This window comes from Hyaloscypha bicolor (assembly GCF_002865645.1).
Source record: "Hyaloscypha bicolor E unplaced genomic scaffold K444scaffold_55, whole genome shotgun sequence".
NCBI classification, from domain to species: Eukaryota; Fungi; Ascomycota; class Leotiomycetes; order Helotiales; family Hyaloscyphaceae; genus Hyaloscypha; species Hyaloscypha bicolor.
In genome coordinates, this window is record NW_020194557.1 from 362,319 (window position 1) to 383,107 (window position 20,789).

At 51.1% G+C, this 20,789-nt stretch overlaps 8 protein-coding genes across 8 annotated transcripts; 3 read left to right on the plus strand and 5 right to left on the minus strand.

Annotated features, from left to right (window-relative positions):
* Positions 1–190: 190 nt before the first annotated feature.
* K444DRAFT_512494 (uncharacterized protein) lies at positions 191–1,480 on the plus strand (the record flags this gene model as incomplete). The annotated part of the gene is made up of 1 exon (XM_024873491.1): positions 191–1,480. A coding segment is annotated over one exon (1,290 nt), but the record flags the coding sequence as incomplete, so codon positions are not given.
* A 619-nt stretch (positions 1,481–2,099) lies between these two features.
* On the minus strand, positions 2,100–3,016 carry K444DRAFT_611191 (uncharacterized protein). Its single transcript, XM_024879898.1, has 2 exons — positions 2,198–3,016; positions 2,100–2,146 (listed from the first exon to the last, which is right to left on the minus strand). The coding sequence occupies exon 1, from the start codon at positions 2,599–2,601 to the stop codon at positions 2,266–2,268; it is 336 nt and encodes a 111-aa protein (XP_024738880.1). The 5' UTR covers positions 2,602–3,016; the 3' UTR covers positions 2,100–2,146; positions 2,198–2,265.
* A 1,904-nt stretch (positions 3,017–4,920) lies between these two features.
* On the minus strand, positions 4,921–5,528 carry K444DRAFT_359992 (uncharacterized protein). Its single transcript, XM_024872170.1, has one exon. It carries the CDS (start codon positions 5,352–5,354, stop codon positions 4,983–4,985), a length of 372 nt encoding a protein of 123 aa, XP_024738881.1. The 5' UTR covers positions 5,355–5,528; the 3' UTR covers positions 4,921–4,982.
* A 3,007-nt stretch (positions 5,529–8,535) lies between these two features.
* On the minus strand, positions 8,536–8,922 carry K444DRAFT_611193 (uncharacterized protein). The gene is made up of 2 exons (XM_024879899.1): positions 8,653–8,922; positions 8,536–8,601 (listed from the first exon to the last, which is right to left on the minus strand). The coding sequence occupies exons 1-2, from the start codon at positions 8,864–8,866 to the stop codon at positions 8,585–8,587; spliced, it is 231 nt and encodes a 76-aa protein (XP_024738882.1). The 5' UTR covers positions 8,867–8,922; the 3' UTR covers positions 8,536–8,584.
* Positions 8,923–10,769: 1,847 nt separating this feature from the next.
* Positions 10,770–15,806, minus strand: K444DRAFT_662143 (uncharacterized protein). The gene is made up of 4 exons (XM_024886661.1): positions 15,438–15,806; positions 15,090–15,291; positions 14,625–15,029; positions 10,770–14,574 (listed from the first exon to the last, which is right to left on the minus strand). The coding sequence occupies exons 1-4, from the start codon at positions 15,773–15,775 to the stop codon at positions 11,065–11,067; spliced, it is 4,455 nt and encodes a 1,484-aa protein (XP_024738883.1). The 5' UTR covers positions 15,776–15,806; the 3' UTR covers positions 10,770–11,064.
* A 1-nt stretch (position 15,807) lies between these two features.
* Positions 15,808–16,360, plus strand: K444DRAFT_611195 (uncharacterized protein; the record flags this gene model as incomplete). The annotated part of the gene is made up of 2 exons (XM_024879900.1): positions 15,808–16,168; positions 16,261–16,360. A coding segment is annotated over exon 1 (164 nt), but the record flags the coding sequence as incomplete, so codon positions are not given.
* Positions 16,361–16,861: 501 nt separating this feature from the next.
* Positions 16,862–18,667, minus strand: K444DRAFT_718641 (MFS quinate transporter QutD). Its single transcript, XM_024888431.1, has 2 exons — positions 18,491–18,667; positions 16,862–18,440 (listed from the first exon to the last, which is right to left on the minus strand). Exons 1-2 carry the CDS (start codon positions 18,587–18,589, stop codon positions 16,929–16,931), a joined length of 1,611 nt encoding a protein of 536 aa, XP_024738885.1. The 5' UTR covers positions 18,590–18,667; the 3' UTR covers positions 16,862–16,928.
* A 907-nt stretch (positions 18,668–19,574) lies between these two features.
* Positions 19,575–20,433, plus strand: K444DRAFT_628011 (putative 2,5-dichloro-2,5-cyclohexadiene-1,4-diol dehydrogenase; the record flags this gene model as incomplete). The annotated part of the gene is made up of 2 exons (XM_024882872.1): positions 19,575–19,983; positions 20,033–20,433. The coding sequence occupies 2 exons, from the start codon at positions 19,575–19,577 to the stop codon at positions 20,431–20,433; spliced, it is 810 nt and encodes a 269-aa protein (XP_024738886.1).
* Between the last annotated feature and the right edge of the window lie 356 nt (positions 20,434–20,789).

Consider the following 20,789-nt stretch of genomic DNA (forward strand, 5'->3'; position numbering starts at 1 on the left):
CATTGGTTATGCAGAAGCTCATGCTGAAGCATCGTGTATGTCAATAAATCCACCTTTACCTCCGACGTCCGACAGCTATCTATCAACCACACCCATGACGATCCTCACCTGAAAACCCGCGCGTGAGCCTCGAGCTCTTGCTAGCCATGCTACCACGATGAAGAAGATTACCCTCCATGCGATATTAAAAATTCTCTATTCTTCATTCTATATCTTGCTGGGTCTCTGTCTCGTGGGACTTCTAGTCATCAGTCCCGCAGACGGTATTCGACAATCCCTGAGGCGCGACCAACTCGCGTTCCTTTTCGTAATCGGAGGATGCTATTGCGCCACGGCTGTTGTGGCCCTCTTTCTATATTCCAACAGAATATACAGCAAGAGGAAAGCCATAGCAGAGATACCAAAGTCCTACATACCTATCGAGAAGGGGGATGTGAACAAAAAGGTCAGGCGGATGATTGTGGCCAGCCTCAGCCGCAGTGCTGCAATCGCGTGGGATTCTCGACCGCGGATACCCACCGAACCGCCTACGATTGTCTCTGAGCCGGGGAATCGCGATGCTATTGCGAGACCTGCGGAAGGAGAGTCGGAGAAGATAGAGGGTTCGAGTGGGACTGCGGGGCTGCAGGAAGGGACGGTTACAATTCCACCAACTCGTCCGGTCTGGGGAGGTATTGCACACAATGGATGGTCAACACCCACGTCACCAGATCTTCCAAATTTGCAATACATCACAGTTATCCTTGAATTACCTCACCTGATCGAAGCCCGGGCCGTCTCCTTGGCGCCTCCGGATCCCGAATCCGCTTCCGAACCACCCCTACCGGATATCCGGGCAGTAGACTTGCTTCAAAGACCAGCTGCAATGGGTCTCCGTGACTACATTGGTCACCTCACAAGCGTCGGTGTCATCAGCTCTTCAATCGCAACCGACTTCCTCGCCTCCTACGAATATGCACGATTCTCCGCACGACCGCTCAGCGAAACCCAATTCCGCGACCTGATGAAGCAATTCGCGGAAGTTCTACGGAGCATGAATCCATTGACCCCTGCAATCCTAGCCAGTCTCGACATCGACCCCCCGGAAAGCGACATCGACGACGACGAGGTATCCTCGACTTCTACACCAACGACCGCACGTAGCAGATCTTTGGCCTCCTCACGGAGCGCTGCCAGCCGCGATAGCAGTGAAGGCACCATCCGCACTGCCCCCTCGCAAAATCCAGGCCCAAATGGGTCCCCAAAGAAGAAACGGGAAGGATTCAGCACAGCACCTGCTACGCCCAAAAGCAAGAAACGCGTTATTTCCAGGACTCCGAGCGCGAATAGCTTCGCGCAGAGCAGGCAGCCGTATAATGGGAGTAGTGGCGATTCGAGCGAGAATTTGCGCTCGGCGAGTCAGAGTAGTGTGATTAGGTTGAGCAAGACTAATGAGGACGGGGAGTTGCCTTATGTGCTGAAGATTCCTAGAGCACGATGATAGTGCCGACAGGAGCGTTGTGCTCGACCTCATTAGCGACGTAGTTTGGGAAATGAGATGACTTCGGTTAGAGGAATTATTGGGTAGTATAATGTTTCAATGATAATGTTTTAATCCAGGTGTGGGTGTTCTCCTGTTTCTTCCGATCGCGTTTTCAGTCACTGCTCATTTGTGCATTTTGGAGTTTCTTCGCATTCTCTGCTATCAACACTTTCAATTTTGTCGTTCCATTCATAACGTTCTGAAGCATGCTTTAGGGAGTTTCCTGCAATTCCTCCTCTTTCTTTGCCTCGATCACTCGGGACTCCACTCTTTTCTCTATCACGTGATACCCCTAATTGGCCCAAATTACCCGAGACCCGATGCGAAGCCGCCTTGGACGAAAGGATACTCTTCCTTGAGACAAGACAGGCATCGGACGAGAAGGAAGTCTTTCGACGCGAAGCTCTTGAATCTCAGCCATGTCTTTTGGGGGTGCTCCGAGGCAACTGCTCCGTGTTGTTTAAACACCAACCTAGCGTGCCGTGTTGGCGGGTCTCGGGCAAGGGTACAAGCGTCCTCTATACCAGCTCACACTTCACCGAAATCAAGTTGCGGTCGATCATATTCGCGACGACTTGCCGTGCTGTCGACGTTCTCCTGTGGCCGTTGCGACACAGGTCATTCCTTAACTTAGTGTTAACCCAACTCTCATACGGCGCGAGAAAACCTTCTTACCTCTCCTTGTTTATCCTTGCACGTGTTCCTGTTGTTCTTGGTTGTTGACTTTTCCCTAATCAGGGAAGTCACTTCTCATGCTTGGCCATCGTAGCGTCGAAGTCGTCGAGGTATGCTTTCATGTCGGTAGCGTGGGAGGATGTAGCGTGCTGGGCAGACCTGTGGCGGTGTTGCACATGTGAGTGAGCTTGGTTGGCAATATAGGCTGCTGTGCGAGAGGCGGAGAGGCGTTGTTGGTCTGCAGCTGCAGCGGCGGCGGTCGAGGAGGAGTTAGAGGAAGAGGAGGAAGGAGAGTCTTGGATTGACCTGTGATGGTAGGCTGTTAGTTCGTGGTATATAGTTGATAGGATTCGAAAAGGGGGGAGAGCGGCGCCAACGAAATTAGAGGAAGTAAGAGATGGCATCGACAGGAGGAGGGGAACTTACCCGTTGACTGAGCCGTCAGTGGCATGGTTTGAGGATGGGTAGGAAGAAGACATCTCCTAATAGGTGAGGCTGAGATGGAGCAGGGCCGGGGAGATGTGGCTGAGCGTCTATTCGCACGTGATGTGAGGCAAGGCGAATGGCAATGAGTGGCAGCGGGAAATGGATTTTTGTGTGAACAAATTGTTCCGGGAGCTAGGGAACAAAGCCCATCTTATGTATAGGACGGTCGGTATAGAGTGGGTGGCCTGAAACTACTTTCGCTTTCGAGTCCTCGAGTTCATTGCACTTTTCATTTCAAGCCCTCACCTAATGGGTTCATAAAGGGCACACCACACGTGCGGAAGCGATGCCAATCACTTTCGCTCCCAAGGCGCCCCTCCTACTTGGACCTTGGTTGCCCGGCTGGACTGAAACAACAAGCAAAATTTTGGAGATGATGGATTATCTTTTGCCTAGGAGAGTCTCAGCCCACTGTCCCCTAGATGGGTTTGGAGTAGCCCGGCTACCACCTCTCCCGCCTCACTCCTCGGTCACCGCTTCATCTTGCGAGTATTGGTCGCCGCTGCCATCGCTGCCGGCTGGATGTCGGACAACGGCGAAATGGACCAATTACATGCAGTTTTCACCCCACCCCACCCCCAAGTGCTGCAAGTCCACGTCCAAGTGCTGCAAGCCCACGTCCAAGTGCTGCAGCCCACGTCGGGGTGTCTTGGGGCCCCGACCTCCGGTTGATCCTTAGCTTTTGCAGGGAGGCAGCGACCGTTTACCGGAGGGGGGTGGAAATGGACGCAACAAATGCAGCCTCAAATTCAGGCATTGCATTTCGAGCTGTACGCTGCACGATACCCCCCGCAGCCGCCAACGGATACGATGCCGATTTTACAGATCGCTCCGCCCGCTGCAGGACGTCTGCTTTCCCAGCGCACCACATTAGTCCCTTCCCTCGCCTCGCCAACGTGCAGAATTTCCTGCTCCAGGCCTGCACGATACCCCCTTCCACCACCGCCCGTCTCTCCTGTCGCGGGCTGAGACCACACTCAAGGTGGGTGCAATTTATGTACAGTCAACAAGAGCAGGTCTCTCCATACGAACAGTTCATACCTCGCCTCCACAGAATCTCCCTCTGGTGCAACCAACCGCAGAGTAGGTGCAGGACTCGATGGTATTCTTTGCATATCCTGTTCTTTCACGCCTGCTTCACTTCATTTTGCTGTTCGATTCTCGTGCCTCTACCTGCATATGATTCTCCCACGAGCTCTTGGACATTCCACGAATTGTGGTTCTTTCATTGATTTCCTCTGTTGAGACTTTCATGGAGCCTAACTATTCCCCTCCATCCAATGCAACATCTCCTTTGCACCTTCGCATTAACCCCCAGCCTTTCCATGTCGCACAAACACCACGTGACCGATATTCACTTTGGGCCGATTCTTGGCTCCAAACCACGACCCTGCCATGATTGACATGGCACTGACCCATGCTCGTGTCCCCTGTCCTTCCCTGCACATGCCCCTCCGAACCGTTGCCTGCAGGTCGGACAGCAAGCCATGGTGCTGGGGGCCGACACTGGACGGCTATTCAAGGAAATCAAGTTTATGCCCCCAAGTGGGCTAGCGTGTGAGTAGCTTTGCGTACAAGCTTGGAAAGGCTCAGGACAAGGGGTCTCATCGGCAGTCCTCCTTCGACATCGCCGTCTTCGAAGTAGCTGAGAGTTTTTCCGCCATTCCGAAAGTTCGGGACCAATACACAAGCGTGCAACCTTCACACAAAATCTTGAGCCTGGTGTTCTCAGAAGTCACATCTAGGAATACGTCTTGTTGAACACTACAGATCCCTAAGCGGAGATCTAGATCTTGACTTTTTCTTTATTAAGTCAAGATCTTCAGTGATCAACATGATTCGCTGGGATATGCTTGGAATTTCAGAGCATCTGATTGTTGCGAAAACTCAAGCTGAGTCTTTCAATGTATTAAGGGGAAGTGATCACAATGGGAGATTCAAAGAATGGGATGATAGATATGTAAGGAAGTAGATTGGGCTTAGTAAGAAGCAAGTCTCATTATGGGTGAGGCCAACTGCGGGTCTCGTGTATCCACTTTCCAATTGCTGGGTTCATCACGTGATACCCCTGAACGGCTCGGTTACCCCTCGGGTTGTCGAGTAATAGCTCAGGACACTTCAACTAAGGCTACGCTGAGATATGGGCTCGCCTTTGAACAAAACCCAACCTCTTGAAGAAAAATACGCGTGTCTCGACGGACACGTTCGGTACGGTATTCTCTACTGAGATGTCTCCCTGCATTGACACGCGTGTTACAGTTGGGAGGCGTGTATGTGATAAAGACTGCCAAGCAGCTGATTATCTGAGAGGAGACGTCGTGCAGTTGCTGTGAGGAAGTGTCTTGGTGTTGTGGCATCGAGGCGACGAAGAGTTAAGAGCTGGTTCTTCAGGAGACGCCGCGAAGTTGTGATGATGGAACTGCACCGGCGTTGTGAAGGAGGGAAGGCCGAGGAGGTGAAGAGTGATGAGGTGAAGGGCGACTTGGTGAAGGCAACAAGATAATGGATGAAGAGCTGACATTATATATTGATCGAATTGTTGAGAGTAGGCCGGTCGGGGGAAACGGGGCAATTTTGATGACTTAAGGTGGAAAGGTGGTGAAGATTCTGATGACTTGTAGGTGGTGGGCGAAGTGGAGTACTCAGGGCGGAGGTATAAGCAACGCTTCATGTGAGGGGCTGTTTTGCCTCAGCTGTTCGTGCCGCCACGAGAGGTTCGCGACGGCAACAACTGGTGTTGACGCTCTTGTTGTGTTGCTTCCTGCGCGGCAGCTTCATGTTACCACTCGCAGCGCGGGTTGATTCCTGTATAGTTTCGTTAGCAAGAGTCATTCCTTGGGGCGAGAAAACCACTCCACCTTTCACTGTTTATCCTTTGATTTCTTTCTGCCTTTATTATATATTTCATCTTTCCAGCTGAGAAGGATCACTGCCCATATTGTGCCATGGTAGCATCGAAGGCATCTAGGTATGCTTTCATTTCGGCTGCGTGGGAGGTAATGGCGTCCCGAGTAGATTTATGACGGTGTTGAACGTGAGAAGGTGTTGGGTTGCTGACGTAGGCTTGGGTGCGGGAGTTGGAGAGGGCTTGTTGTTCGGTGGTAGAGGAGGAGGGGGACTCTTGGGCGGACCTGCAAGTGAGGGCTGTTAGTCAAAGTTTCTCGATTGACGAAGTTTGGAAGGAGAAAGGGAGCAGATGACATCGCGACGAGTAGGACAACGAAGGAGAACCTACCTGTTGACTGAACCGTGGGTAGCCTGGCTGGAGGATGGGTAGGAGGTAGACATATCCCTTGAGACTTCGTAGGTATGCTGAGTGGGAAGGTAAAGCCACGTGATACGAGAAAGCACTTAGATGGCGAGGCTGTATCTTGTCTGAATGTGGAAGCTGGCTACGAGTTCTCTGATATTGGGGTTATGATGGGCATCGCGCCATTCTTATGTGTACGAGTGTCGAGATGAGTGAGCAGGCAGGAACTCCCCTTTCCAGCTTCAACAACCATGTGCCCGCGCATCAACGTACCTACTTTTTGCTGGAATGGACGTTGTTTCGACCCCTGCCAGGGTAAGACGCACAATAACGACGTTGGCGGTCAACCCCTCCAACCCTAAGCTCCTGACTGGCCGACATTTTGAAAATCCGTCACAGGGATATGGTTCCGCTGCATGACGCCGACTGCACCTCGTTGTTGCTTCTTCTCAAATTCGACCTGAGCAGCAATCGGGAGCAATGACGATGGGGACTGTGGCCATAGAACCCCCCTGCTGCCATCCTACCCACACAATGCTACTTTTGAAGTCACAGTCATTTGGACAGGCAGTGACCTCGGGAGCAGCTCTCGAGACTTGGTAGTGTTGGCTAGATATCTTGTCGTGAGTACGCCCGGCAGTCTGCATCTGTCTTTCAAGGCCGTTGAACACCTGCATCCTCTTTCCGCGCCGAGGGCAGCCGGGGTTTCTTCAGCATGGTATCCTTGTTCGCTACCGAGCGCGATTCGTGATACACAGGCCAGTCCCTGCCATTTCTTGATCTCAGTTGGAATTGAGATCAAAGACTCCCGATGCATCAGTGCTCCACGCCCGCAGCGTTGGGGTCGGGATATGGTGGAGTCAGCCGTCAACCCGCGTGGGGAGCGGCTCAGCGTGCTTTCTGCAGGGGAGAACCTTGCCCATATTACCAAATTCTGCAATCGTTTTCCCCTGGCTGTGCGAGTTCCCACTCGATAAGCTTCTGATTAACCTGTTAATAGCGCACACCCCTCTTCTGGAAAGGATATCCTTGCTCGGTTGAAGTAAGACGCAGGCAAATCCCTGTCTCCTGTCAGCTTGTCGATCTCCGCTTTCCGGGTTGAGACACACAATCCATCAATGGACTCGGCAATTGACACGCATGCCAAGTTGCCAACAGGGGGGGAGCCGCCGCGGGAATCCGGCCAGAACGGCATCCCTGTTCTCTCTCAGCTGAGATTGCAGGCAAGTCCTAGTTGGGTTTTCCGATATTCTATTTTGCCAGCTGAGACCACGTCGTGAATGCGACAGCTGGGCTCATCAATCTGCCCAAGTTGTAAGCCCAGCATGAACCTTCTTGGAAGAGACCTCTAATATCGCCCCACTGAATGATTGCAGTGGGCCCTTGGGTAACGCCACCCTAAAACCTCGTTTGTACCCCGGAGTTAGGGAATATCAGGTGCTTATGAGTGCTAGGGTATTCGTTGGAGACCCTTGAGATTGCAAGTGCTTGGGTGGTGTTATCCTTGGGCCCACTGTGATGATTCGGGGGGCGGGGGAGGGGGGTAGTAAGCAAACTGCGAACAACTTGAAGCTAAACGGCTTCCAGAAGCATTTTCGCCATGCTGCAGACTGTGTTCTGGGCTCCTGGAACCCCGCTCGGCATGGACGCCGAGTTCGTCCTGTGAGCTAAATTGATGAGAGCTCCCCTGACAGCATGTCCTGAGCCACTTCTCGCGCAAAATTCCCAGCCTCGTGATGAATTTGGTTCCAATTTGTGGATCTCACTGCTCTCCCTCCCCACCCTAATTACTGCCCCCCCCTGAATACTTACAGTGGGCCCTGGGATAACACCACTCCTGCACTGACCAACTCAAGGGTGTATGGCCAATAGCGATTCTGGAGAGCACCTGATATTTCCTAGTTGGGGGTTATAAACGAGGTTTCAGGGTGGCGTTACTAAAGAACCCACTCGTAATTATTCCACGGGGGGATACTGCGGTTGAACGTTGTTTTTGTATTTTTTAGAAGGAGAGTTACACGCCCGGGTAGTTACAACTGACAAAAGCTCCGCAGTCTACCCTAAACCAAGGCCATAGAGGTGTTCCCCAGCCACCGTACTCAAGAGTGCCCGCAGTCCACACCCTAATATCGCTCTGCCCTTCATATAGTTATCGGAGGATATGAGGTATCTCAATTAATGCAGGTTTAGGTACGCCGACCCCATGGCTAGCAATACACCAGCCTCCACAGTATCTAGTATATATAGAGAAAGTAGAAGCGTAGCGTACACCTCGTGCTCCCTCTTTTTAGCCCGTGGGACTTTGTATAGTGTCCCAAAACTACCTATCCGTCCGTTGTGTATGCCATAGCAAAAGCCAAAACTGGGGGGAGTGACAAGAAGATGACTGCTCTCAATTTTTTCTGGGTATCTGCATGTTCGCCAGCGCCGTGGGCAACAGCCATCGATTGAGCTGTAGAGAACTGCCGCTTTGTTGGACCTTGAGCCTTCTTCTTGCCCAGCAAATATATGTATTGACTGCGAGGGGGGGTGTCGTTGTCGATTCGAATTCGGAATGGCGGTAAAGGAGTCGACGGCGAGGGGGAGGTATTCGACGTCGTATAGTGGTAGTATGGAGTTCCTCTACCTCTAAAGAGGTCCGCAGACCTCTATCAGCGGCCACGAGCTCCTGTAAGCTCTCCTCAGATCGTTCCCAGGTGCCCAGAGTGATTCTCCATACCTTTTCCTCCAAGGAGGACCCCCGAAGGGCCACCTCCAGCAACCACCCGCTCAATCTCGGCTTCGCAGACTCTCCTCTGTCCCCTGGAGGCAGTGTAATACCAGGGACGCAGGGCATGAGCTGCGGGTTCGTAGGGGACACCACGAACAGGTGCTGAGCAAGTCCCCCCACGGGGGGATACAGTAGTAAGCAGCGGCACTGTCTGAACGCGCATTCAGGATCCCCTCCTGGCCCGTGTTCACCAGCCCGACTTGGTAGCCCACCTTCTCGTGTTCACCTCTTTACACCTGACCTGGGGTCAATTGAGAGCTTCGGCCCAGACCCCATCAAAATTTCCTCACCCCCACCCGGGACCGAGGCAGCCTTGCCCAAGATACTGAGGAGGGCCAGAGATGGGCTGAAGCGGCCTTGCTAAAAATTCTTGGGGATAGGGGATCATTTTGACTTCCATGAAACGAACAAATAATAAGCTACTTCCTGCCTCGAATTAATTAGAGGAGATTTCGCACATTAGAGCTTAAGTTATCTATATATTTTCCATTCCCTCACTTTCTACGTCCTCGCTACACTTAATACGAAGTAGCGGTCTCTTTTAGGAGTGCTTTATATAAACATATTTGATAACCAATATTATTTATCTAAATTTAAGGGGTTTAGACTAATAATACATAAATTTGCAGCTTACCTCATGCCTTGGCTACTATCCCCCCCTTGAATACTTACAGTGGGTCCTGGGATAACACCACCCAAGCACTGGCCATCTCAAGGGTGTATAGCCAATAGCGATTCTGGAGAGCACCTGATATTTCCTAGTTGGGGGTTATAAACGAGGTTTCAGGGTGGCGTTACTAAAGGACCCACTGTAAGTATTCAAGGGGGGGGATAGTATTAAGCTAGCATATCCCTGTAGCCAATAGAATCACTAGAAAAGTATCACGTGCAGACAGAATTTTGCACAATCGTTGTGAGGCGCACAATAGCAGGGTGCTGCACAAGTAGTCGAGGTAAGGTAAAGTGTAGAGTGACGCTTGCAAGTATAACTAATTCCAAGAAGTGGACTCCAACAAGAGACTAATCGATGCCCCCTTCTAAAGCTGTGTGTCTCTCAATATACTCCCTACCGCTTAGCTAGGTATACGCAAGCTCTTTACCTAATCAGGAAATATAATCCGGTTCGGTCCGTGCAATCCGGTGTACCTCTGTAAGCAATGACCCAAATGGGAAACCCAATCCATGACACCTGACGTCCGCTCGTGTTCCGTCACGTGTGCCTATCACAAATCGTTTAACCTTCTTTTCCTTAATATCTTCAATTCTCTCCCTCTCTTCCGCTCTTATTTCCTGTCTTTTTACATTGATATTGCATAAAAACCATGAATTTAAGAATATAATTATGCAAATATATATGGCTAGACCAATATTATTTACATGAATCAAATAGATTTCTGCACCCCTAGAGCTGGGACACTTGGTTTCCCCGAGTGTAAGCGAAGCGAACAGAGAAGGGAGACCGACTATTAAATAATAATAAGCATACGGTGCGTACTCCACCCGCACGTCGGTCGTATCTTCGTCTTCTGATCACGTGGAAGGTACACCTGCCCTCCTACAATACCCGCAAGATAACCTGCCTCGCCATCAAATATCCATCTGCTCATTTTCATTTCAAGCTGCTTTCGCGACAACAGTCTTCGGGTCGCAATTGCGTGCAAGAAAAACAGCACTTGCCAGGAGCTTAATATAATGTATTATAGATCAAGGTACACAAATATGTGGCGATCAGCAATGCGCGTCTCTCGCCGAATCCGGAAATCCCAGCCTTGTCCCTCCCTCTAGAGCGCTCAGAGACCCTAGAGAGACAACATGAGAGGGGTTATCAGTTGCTGCAGCTCGCAACTGGACCTCCCATTCCTTACATTAATATCCATCCTCTTCGGACTCCTTCTCGAGCTGCTTCACTCCTCGAGCTTAGGAACAATCATGACCGAGTCTGGAGGAATCGCCGTTGTAGTAAGTATAGAATACGCAATCTAGAAACAGAGAATAGAAGGTCTCCCATAATGGAATGTTCTTCCTTTGTGTCTATTTTAATATATCTTCTCAAGGCCCTACTTATTAAATATCCTTTACTTATACGTTCATTATATCTTTAACCTTGTTATTATAAAGGAATTATACTTAGCTTCTTCTAACACTAGTTCTCTTCATTTTATCCCATTACTAGTTAATTCAATTTTGTCAAGATAATGGCTAAATAACATAAACGACGCCGTATCCCCTTTGAACCAACTTTCCTTTTTTGATCTTTGCTCTTTAATTTTATTAGTAACCTCACGAAAATTAGCTACATCCTCCTCTCTCATCTATCAATCATTTCACCCAATTCCTCTCGAGAAGATCCAGTTCAAGGTTCTACTCATCTTCATCCTCGTCCTCGTCCTCGTCCTCGTCGCCAGAATCCCACTGGGGATCGGTAACCACGATGCAGAACTCATTCATATCAGGCGCGAACTCCTTCGCCCGATCAAACTTCCTCTTGATATCATGGACCATCAAATCGAAGTGGTCCTCGTTGCCTGCCGCGACGACGCTGGACTTGGCGGGCAGCGCATCCTTGAAGTCGAACCGCAACGTACCAGCGGGCGCGTGGCCCGTCTCTTGCGCGAACCATGCGAAGAATCGCGCGTTGGTGGTGCGGGTGTTCAATGCGGACTTGTCGTAGCTGCGACTGAGCCGGCCGTGGCCGTCGATCTGGATGCGGACGACGATTTTTGCGGTGGAAGGGGGGCTGGCGTCGGTTCTGGGGCGGGCGCTGCGCGTGGGAGCAGGATTCTGGGCTGGAAGGTGTTGTGGCTGGCGTCGTGGATCCGCATCCGGTGGAGCATGGGCATCCATCATGTTATTGTTGGAATTAGGGATGTTTCCTTCTTGTGGGGTTTTGACGTGGGGAGTTGGCACTCGGCTGGGTTCCGTTTTTGAGGGCCCTCCGCGGGAGTTGATGGTATCAGGTGCCGGCGATATGGGAAAACTATTGTGAGATTGTGGTGGTGGGCGAAAAGGAGGTGGACCTCCAGGTTCAGTGGTAGACCGCCGACGAACAGAGTCAGGTGGGAAGCTAGAATTGTTTTGATTCGGTCCAGGTAAATAGGATGATGGTTGATCAGACAGGATGTTCGAAGTTGCGTTAGCAGAGTGCGTTTGTTGTAATTGCTGTTGCATGCCTTCGCTAGTGCTTCCAAAGGCTGCCGACCCAAAAGGTAAGATCAGAATCTCGGCACTGGTTAACGCTGGGTCCAGATCCGCTATTTCTCTAAAGCGCTCCCACGCTGTATCTTTGATGGCTTCAAATACAATTGAATCGCCCTTATTGAGAAGTACTTTCCTCCTCTCCAACTTGGAGTGAACGCGCAGAAAATCAAAGACCAGCTGTGTAGGTGGTGCAATCTTCAAAAAAAGAGAAATCCATTCAAAAAGCTCTGTAACCGTGAGCTTAAACACGTCTCCCGCAAGGAACCTGCATGTGCTCTCCGTCGTGGGTTCACTATTGCTCAGAATCCGGAAAGAATCCATGGTGGTTGGCGGCAGGTGAATAGAGACCATCTCATTGTACTTCTTCCAAGATTGTTGATCGTCGACGAGGAGTGTAGAATTAGATAATTTTATTCCAGATCCCAAGCCTTGCTGAGCCAACGGTGGACCCACCGACTGGTTCTGCATTGGAGCGGGAGGTGGCTGGCGTATATGTTGTGATGAATTCCAAGGAGATGAGGATGGTTTTTGCTGATCTGAAGTCAGAAATTGTAGGGACGATGGCCCTGCAACCGGATCCGAAGCACCCGTGGGGCACGGACTTTGATGTTGCATTGATACAGCTGAAATTGATGGCGAATCTTGGGCAAGGGATGGAGGAGGGTTTAAAGCTTGAGCTGGAGGAGGTGGGCCAGGCGGCCTTTGATTTTGAGGAATTATCGACGGGGGAGGTAGTGGGGGGCCGCGAGATGGACTCTCAGGTTGATTGGCGATGGGAGGAGATGGCTGAGGGGCAGAAGAGTTTCGATTTTGAGTAGATACGGGGTGAAGAGGTGGAGGTGGAGGTGGTGGTGGACCATGACTGTGATATAGAGTACGAGGGGGTGGCGGAGGGCCATTTGGCCATGCATTTTGGGGTGACATAGGTGGTGGACCTGGCGAAGCCTGGTTCTGATTGGAAGTGCGCAGAGGGGGCGGCGGAGGGCCATTTGGCCATGCATTTTGAGAGACGGGGGGAAGTGGTGGACCCTGGCTGTGAGATAATGCCCGTGGAGGTGGCGGAGGGCCATTTGGCCATGCATTTTGGGGTGACATAGGTGGTGGTGGACCTGGTGAAGCCTGACTGGAAGTGCACAGAGGGGGCGGCGGAAGGCCATTTGGCCATGCATTCTGAGAGGTAGGGGGAGGTGGTGGACGTTGAGGGGGTGGAGGAGGGCCATTTGGCCATAGATTCTGAGAGACAGGAGGAGGGGGTGGACCTTGGCTTTGAGGTAATGCCCGTGGAGGTGGTGGAGGGGGTGGCGGAGGGCCATTTGGCCATGCATTCTGAGAGACAGGGGGAGGACGTTGAGGGGGCGGAGGAGGGCCATTTGGCCATAGATTCTGAGAGATAGGGAGAGATGGTAGAACCTGACTTTGAGTTAGAGCCCGCGGAGGGGCCGGAGGGGGCGGCGGAGGACCATTTGGCCATGCATTTTGAGATGGCGGCCCAGGAGGTACCGGTCTTGTTGATTCGGCGTCTCGAGATTGGTCGGTTCTTCTAGGGACCGGCACTGGAGGATGCCCTGCGACGGTCTGGGCCATGTTAAAGAACTGGCTGAACCGTCTTTCAAAGGGAAGTTGACTATCCCCGCCGTTTTGGGACGAATTTTGAGGATACTCCATTCCTTGGGGTGCGTTCGCAACTCTGTCTAAGAAGTTGGACGAGTCAGAGTTCTCTGAAGATGTTGGTGAATAGCTTCCCTCCGAGATACCAGAGTCGTCAGGACTAGTTATTCCACCACCAGTCTGGTCCAAAGGACTGGCTTGGACCCTATCTGCAAATGGTTGCTGGTGGTTCGGTGGGCTCAAAGTTTGAGATACCTGTGCCGCAATTTGAGCTGTCAAGGAATGATATGTCCTTTCAGCCTGGCTGGTTTCTGGCGCATTGTCCAGTGAGGAATTTACCAGTCGAGAGATTGAATTCGAATTGTGAAGGCTGTTCTCTCGTTCTTGGGGCTTGGAGGATGAAATCACTTGTCCATGATTGCCGATAGGATTGAGGGTCGTATTTGTGATGTCCATGGTGATTGTTTGACCAGTTGAGGAGGGGCTTTCCATGAAGGGACTGCCAGTTTGATTCATATTCCGGCCAGCTAAGGGCTTAAGTGATGCTGCCTGATCGAGACCTTCGACCGCGGGTGCATGTCGATCAGAAGATATTGTTTTAGAATGACTCGGACTCCAGCTTGTGGCGTTAGTCGGATATCCCCCATGGGTAGAGCGCCCAGCAGGCGCTGGACATCCGTGGGGTTCGGTGGCAAAGCCAGGGTCCCGGTTATTTTGCGTGAGCTGCATCCCTTCCTGGGAGGCTCCTCTGACTTCTTCCGCTGGACCCAGCGCAGAGAGTGCGTCTCGGGCTGTCATAACCTGAGACTTGAATTTATTCATATATCCCGCGGGAATATTGCGGCTCGTAGGTTGTCGGCCACCTGAGGGAGTAGAAGCTGAAACTACGGTCGTGTGTCTTGTATTTTCATCTGCCGAATCTCTTTCAGGACTCGTCACATAGAGAATTTCGCAGTCGACTTCAATCGAATCGCCTCCATCATCCTCTCCTAGATCTGATTCCGCCACGCGTACTCGTTTAGGAGAATTTGATGACCGAGCTTCTTGCATGCTTGCAGCACTTCTCTGGAAATGAATCAGTACGATCTCATACTTATAGGAGGATAAATCAAAACCTTTCGAGAACCCAAACCACCCAAGCTGGCAGTGTCCCCTTGTCCAAATCCAGAGTAGATTGGTTCAAAAACCTGTGCTTCGGCTGCTGCCAAACGTCTCACGCGAGCTGCGTGGATTGCGCGGTCCCAAAGATATTGGAAAACTTCGGTCTTCCTCGTCACATTGTTGCGAGCAACTAGCAACCCATCGCGCTTCCAGATCTTCGTTGATGTAGCTATCAAGCCTCTGCACTTGTCAGGGACTTTTTGTTCCCAGTTCCTAGTAATGGGCACACCGGCCTGGGATTTTACCAAATCCACCAAATCGACGAAAACGGGGTCGTCCGAGGTGCTGACTTGATACAAATTCTTCTCGTGCATATATCGGTGGACTTGGCGTTGTACATCTGGCGGGCATGGAGCTTCCTATGTTCTTACTTAGCACAATCCAAACTCGTCGATTCAAAGGGAAATGGCCGCTTCTACCTCTTTGAGCCAATCGACGCCATTGAAGCTTTCATCATCAGACAGGTCCTCTTCGGCTGAGAGCCGAAGGGACATGATGTGGTCTTTACATCTTTGCTGGAGTTCTGGGTCGTGTTGCTTGTTGGCTACAGAATCCCCGGTGGCAGGGTGCTTATTGCTGCTGGAATCGTGGGATTTCAGACTTCGTTTCTGAGACCCGGGGCTAAAACGGAATAAGTAACAGCAAAGACAACGTCGCAAATCTCAGATTTTCAAAGATGCCATTTATGGTGCACATGATGTCAAGAGGCAATGCTTATTGATCTGAGATGCACTTATGGCACTGCTTCACGTGGAGGATTAACTTACGGCATTGTCTTGGAGAGACACCCGTACTCGTGTCGACCGGGCTGCGGTGGTTGGGAAAGCCTCGGGATAGCCTTGGACAGTCGTGAGCCGGGGGAGAAGATATCCCGGCTCAATACTGGGGTGTCTTTTGCGGACTGAGCTACAGGTATCTCTCGTGATTGTTTTGGACAAAGGGGGGGAGCTTGGTTGTCGTGGGCGTGGGCGTGGTCTTCTCGGAAAGCGGAGAAGAGAGTGCTGCCCGACAAGAGTCCCAGCCAGAGCGGAGATAATCTACAGTAGACGCGATTGACGAGGCGCAGCCCCCACGCAGCCATCGGCGATGAAGGAGGCTCTGCCATGGTCCGAGTCACTCACAGGCCAGGCCCCCCCGGTGACAATGCTGGCCGCCCTGCAGGCGACTGGCTCCTGCTGCAGCCTGGCACCTATGGCAAGAGCGAACCTAACTTTGCTACAGTGCTATCTCGGCATCCCGGGGGTCGTCGGCATCGGGGTGCCGCTGATCGGGACGCCCCAAAATTACAGTGGACAGGGGCCGGCCAAGCTCTGACTCGGGAGGCACGAGAATAGAGCAGCATCTACCGGGCAGGCTCGAGGCACAACGAGTGCCGCCCATCAAAAGGCCGAACTGAATCGTTATTCGCCGTTTCGACCTTTTGGCGTTCTGATGGAATGCCCCTAAAATCACGTCCTAATAGCGGACTCACGTGTCAGATGAGGTGCAGGTGGCCAGTTAAGGAGTGGCCGTCGACAGTGATTGCTCCGAGAGAATAATGTCCAAAGCTCACTGATCAGTTCGATGCTACTGTCGAGGAGCAATCTTTTAAATGTCTCAGAAGCTTCTGAGCAGCTCGAATCCCACTGTCAGTAATAGCCTCAATCTTTGTTGAACTAGCTAAGTAATAAAGCTAGGGTCACGTGCTTGCAATGTAAACCAAGTAAAACGTACTGAATTGACTGCTGTTCTACAGTGGTAAGTAGCCCGTATATATAGCCCTGAACCCCCTAAGTCACATGCACTAAACCCCTAAACCAGAGAGCCTTATACTGAACCATTCAACCTCAGCTGAACTGATTTAGCCTCACAGGGCATAATCTACTCAGTAATAAGCCTATGGCTTAAGCCCCATTAGTACACAGCCCCTAAGGCTCTGTTCCAGGGCTTACTAAGCCTATTAGGGGCCTCAGGCCCCTAATTTCAACAATCTTCTCTCTCTCTTAGTTGAGACTTCAGAATCAAGCTGTCTTAAGTGCACAATCTGTCATCACGCGTCACCCGAAGCTCCGATGCACTCGACTCGAGTCAGCTTCAACATTGGTGCCTGGCCTGTTGGCCTTGGAAAAAGTTCCGCAAGAGAATCCCATCACCGTCATTGAATCGAATTTAAAATGTGTTGTTCTATACCTGTCTAGTCAGAGGGAAAGGGGTTTCAATTTAGAGATCTATATATCTACGTACTCTCATTGTCTTAGGATCATCTTCTCTCCTGTGCCTTAAACATCCTCCACCTGCACATCCGTCGTATCTTCCGCCTTCGTATCACGAGGAAAGTACACCTGTCCTCCTGTAATACCCGCAAGATGAGCCTCCTCATAGGCCTTGCGCTTCGCAATAGCGAACCTCGGCGTGTTAGGTCCAAACAACAACTCCATGTCCTCCAACACAACTCCCTTCGTCTCAGGCACGAGGAAGTACGCAAACAGAAGTGCACATACCGTGCAAGCAGCAAAGAAGAAGAAAATTCCCTGTTTAATGCTCTTCACCATGTACGGAAGCGAGTACACGATCATGAATTGCGCGAGCCATTGCATGCAGACAGTGCACATCATTCCCAGACCACGGACCCGCGTTGGGAGCACCTCGGAAGCAAAGATCCACGGGATGCCGTTCCATGAGAAGCCGTAGAAGATGGCGTATAGGTATATCATGGCGACAGCGGCGTTGGCTCCTGCACCTTTGGGAGGTGCCACGACGAAGGAATTGGTGACCGTGGAGAAAATGCCCAGATAGAGCATACAGCCAAAAGAACCGACGGCACCGATGAGAAGAGCAGGTCTGCGTCCAAAGCGATCGACGAAGAAGAGCATGAAGATGACAGTAGTCATCATCTTGATGAGGCCGTACACGCCAGTAGCGAGGAGAGAAGTTGATGTCCCAGTGAAGCCGATACCCTTGAAGATCGTGGGACTGTAATAGTTGATGGCGTTGATGCCTGTTAGGTTTTGGAGTAGATGAAGAGCGACACAAATCAGGATACGGTTCCTGATGCTTGCTTCCTTGAGCTCTCCAAAGGTTTGAAAAACAGATGTCTTGCCGTTTGTGAGATCAAGCTCGTGTTGGACTTGGTCCTGCATTTCCTTGATTTCCCATTGGATGTACTCATGCTCTGGTGATAGATTCCGAACCCAGCTCAGGGCTTTGAGAGCTTCAGCTTCGCGACCTTTGGAGACGAGCCATCTTGGGGATTCGATGAGGAAAGGTAGGGACAGTACCAGCAACCCGGATGGAATGAACTGAATAGCGACAGGAATGTGCCATTGAAGTGGATTCGTTCCAGCGATATCTTTGTTCACGCCATAGTTGACCCAGAAGCCAAATACAAGCGCAATCTGCAACATAATCTCGAAGATTCCGACGAGACGGCCACGGATTGGTGCTGGTGCGCACTCGGAGATATAAATGGGCAGAAGAACGGAGGAGCCGCCGACACCTAGACCGGTGAGGGCACGGCCAGCATAGAGCAATCCGATCTTTCCAATCATCTGGAGGATAACACCGATCATGAAGACGATGCCTGAGCCGCCGATGGTCCAACGACGACCGAAGCGCTCGGAGAAGAAGGTCCCGATGATGACGCCGAAAAACGCTCCACCCTGGAAGGTCGACACGATATTGGATGAGAGGCTGGCACTGGCTGCTGCGTTGAGACCAAATGCTGTTTTGAATGATGGCAAGGCGAGAGTGCCACCGATGAAGGCGGAATCATAGCCATACATGGCGGACGCCTGGAGGAGGTTAGCAAAGGATACGTTGAGATGGCGCACAGTAGGAGTACCCATGTAGCACCGAACGCGACGGCATAAATGCGCCATCCGAATGCTTCTCTTGGGACTGGATTCTGAGGGTCCTCCTCGATGGCGAAAGGGTTCCTCATGGCTGCGATTCTATGTATATCGTTCGAACGAAGCACGAATGGCTAAGTAACTGTACTTCTGGCAGGAAGCGGACAGAGATTGGGGATGGGAGGATGGGCGATACTTCAAGAAAATTTTAACGAGAGGAGGCCTATGGGGAAGTAGAGTGGGATGTGGAGAGGCGGAGTTGTCCTGACTAGGACATCTCTTGGCTGGGGATAAAAAAGCATCCGAAGCAAGTCGTTAGGCCGCTTGAACACGTTGCTGAGAGTGCTGAAATGAGCGGGCACACTGGCACAGTTCTCACGCGTTGGCAATTCTGGGTCTGCGGAGATTGACTGCATTTCCGTGTGTGGATAAAACTTGACCCATCGTCTCTACTCCACTCTGGGCCCTGTCCTAAGTACGGTTATTAGGCTCGCTTAGGAATAGGGGGCGGGGTCTGGGGTAAGCGAGGTTGCGAACTCACGCTAATGGAGAACTACCGGTAATTCAACGCTTCACCCTTCTCTCCTTCTCAGAATTTTGTTATGTTCTTTTTGTCTATACCATTGTTCAAAAAGAATTCCGATATAAGGAGAGCGACACAGTTCCGAAGTGATTATATTGTAAGTAAATGTAAACCCGACTACTTACCTCTCATAATATTGACCTTCCGCAGTTTGCCCAGCATCATGGTTCTTCCGACGGCACCATTCATCCGTCAATGTTTTGGCGGATCCAATTTTCTGGTCCGATGGTCCGCTTTAAAAATCTGCAGAGCCGCTTGCCCCAACTCGTGACTCTTGGCGTTCGGCCTATTGGAATTTTTGGGTCCTTGGCTCTCCCACTCTTGAACCCCTTGGGACCCCCATCCTCGCGGAGACTCGGTACAGCCATCGCACATTTCAAATGACTTGCTTAGAATTTCCTTGGCTCCGGGTAAAGAAGATTCCGCGACAACATGCCAATGATGCATTCAAAGGCATGGTATTTCACCACCAAGCAAAATCCAAAACTATAATCATGTCCACTCCTATCATCCAAACACCTATCGCCGACCGGCTTTCTGGCCAAGTCGCACTCATAACCGGCGCCGCTGGGAATATCGGTCTTGCAACTGCCTCGCGTTTCCTCCAAGAAGGCGCGAAAGTCGCGTTGGTAGACATCAGTCCCGCTGGTTTGGAACAAGCGCTGTCGACACTTACGAAATTGGATCTTCCAAAAGATGTGACGCCTGAATCGCATATTCTGTGTATCCAAGCCGATGTCACGAGTGCGGACGGTGTGCAGAAGTATGTTAACGAAACGGTAAAAGCTTGGGGTAGACTCGATACAGCATTTCTCTGTGCTGGGTTCTCGTATAGTTCGACAAGTATTTTCGATACAACTGAAGAGACTTGGGACAAGGTAATGAAGATAAACACCAGATCTGGTATGTCCCCTTTCTTGCTTTTACAAGACCAATCTGACGTGTGTCCCAGCATTTCTAGGTATCAAATATGTCGCGACGGCCATGCGTGAACTGAAGACTGGCGGAAGCATAATTCTCGCCTCTTCCATTGCTGGATTAAGGGCAACACCAGGTTTATCTGCATACAGCTCAGCAAAATACGCACTTCGTGGACTTTGTCAGACGACAGCTGCGGAGCTGGGTCAGTATGGCATTCGCGTGAATACTATCCACCCGTGTGGAGTGAACACGCCCATGTTCCAGGCGACATGGAGCCCTGAAAAGATGGCTGATCTGCTGTCACGAGTGCCGTTGGGGAGATGGGCGAATGTCGAGGACGTGGCGGCTGTGGTTGCTTTCTTAGCGAGTAAAGACGCATGCTTTCTGAGCGGTGTCGCGTTGAAGATTGATGGAGGGGCTGTCACTTTCTAAAAAAGGATAGAAAATAGGTGTTATTTACTGCTCTAGATGTCATAATGCCCCATCCAGGGTCCCCAAAAAAGAGAAAAAATCCACCCAAAAGTAACCCGTTGTGCACACTGTTGTTTTCGTGAATCTAACTGTACTTTCTCGGATCGTTCTCCGAAAATCTATGAATAACAATCCCCTTCAACACCATGACTAATTTTCATTCAATAACACGTGCTCCAGCTTCCTTTAATAACACTAGCCTGGTATGCCACTATCCACTCGGGTATACGTTCTCCCCCATTTTCTCCCGCCAAGGCTCCACTTAAAATCCAGTGAGTGACCTTGGCTTTCCTTCAAACCTCAGCCTTCGACTGGCG

Bases quoted from the DNA above. Each gene is read 5' to 3' on its own strand.
- K444DRAFT_611191 (XM_024879898.1), bottom strand. From the start codon at position 2,601: ATGCCATCTCTTACTTCCTCTAATTTCGTTGGCGCCGCTCTCCCCCCT.
- K444DRAFT_359992 (XM_024872170.1), bottom strand. From the start codon at position 5,354: ATGAAGCGTTGCTTATACCTCCGCCCTGAGTACTCCACTTCGCCCACC.
- K444DRAFT_611193 (XM_024879899.1), bottom strand. From the start codon at position 8,866: ATGCGCGTTCAGACAGTGCCGCTGCTTACTACTGTATCCCCCCGTGGG.
- K444DRAFT_662143 (XM_024886661.1), bottom strand. From the start codon at position 15,775: ATGGCAGAGCCTCCTTCATCGCCGATGGCTGCGTGGGGGCTGCGCCTC. The intron at 15,030-15,089 runs GTAGAAGCGGCC...GTAAGAACATAG, and splicing joins GCGTCGATTGGCTCAAAGAG to GAAGCTCCATGCCCGCCAGA. The intron at 14,575-14,624 runs GTTTTGATTTAT...ATTCATTTCCAG, and splicing joins GTGGTTTGGGTTCTCGAAAG to AGAAGTGCTGCAAGCATGCA.
- K444DRAFT_718641 (XM_024888431.1), bottom strand. From the start codon at position 18,589: ATGAGGAACCCTTTCGCCATCGAGGAGGACCCTCAGAATCCAGTCCCA. The intron at 18,441-18,490 runs GTACTCCTACTG...AACCTCCTCCAG, and splicing joins TCGCGTTCGGTGCTACATGG to GCGTCCGCCATGTATGGCTA.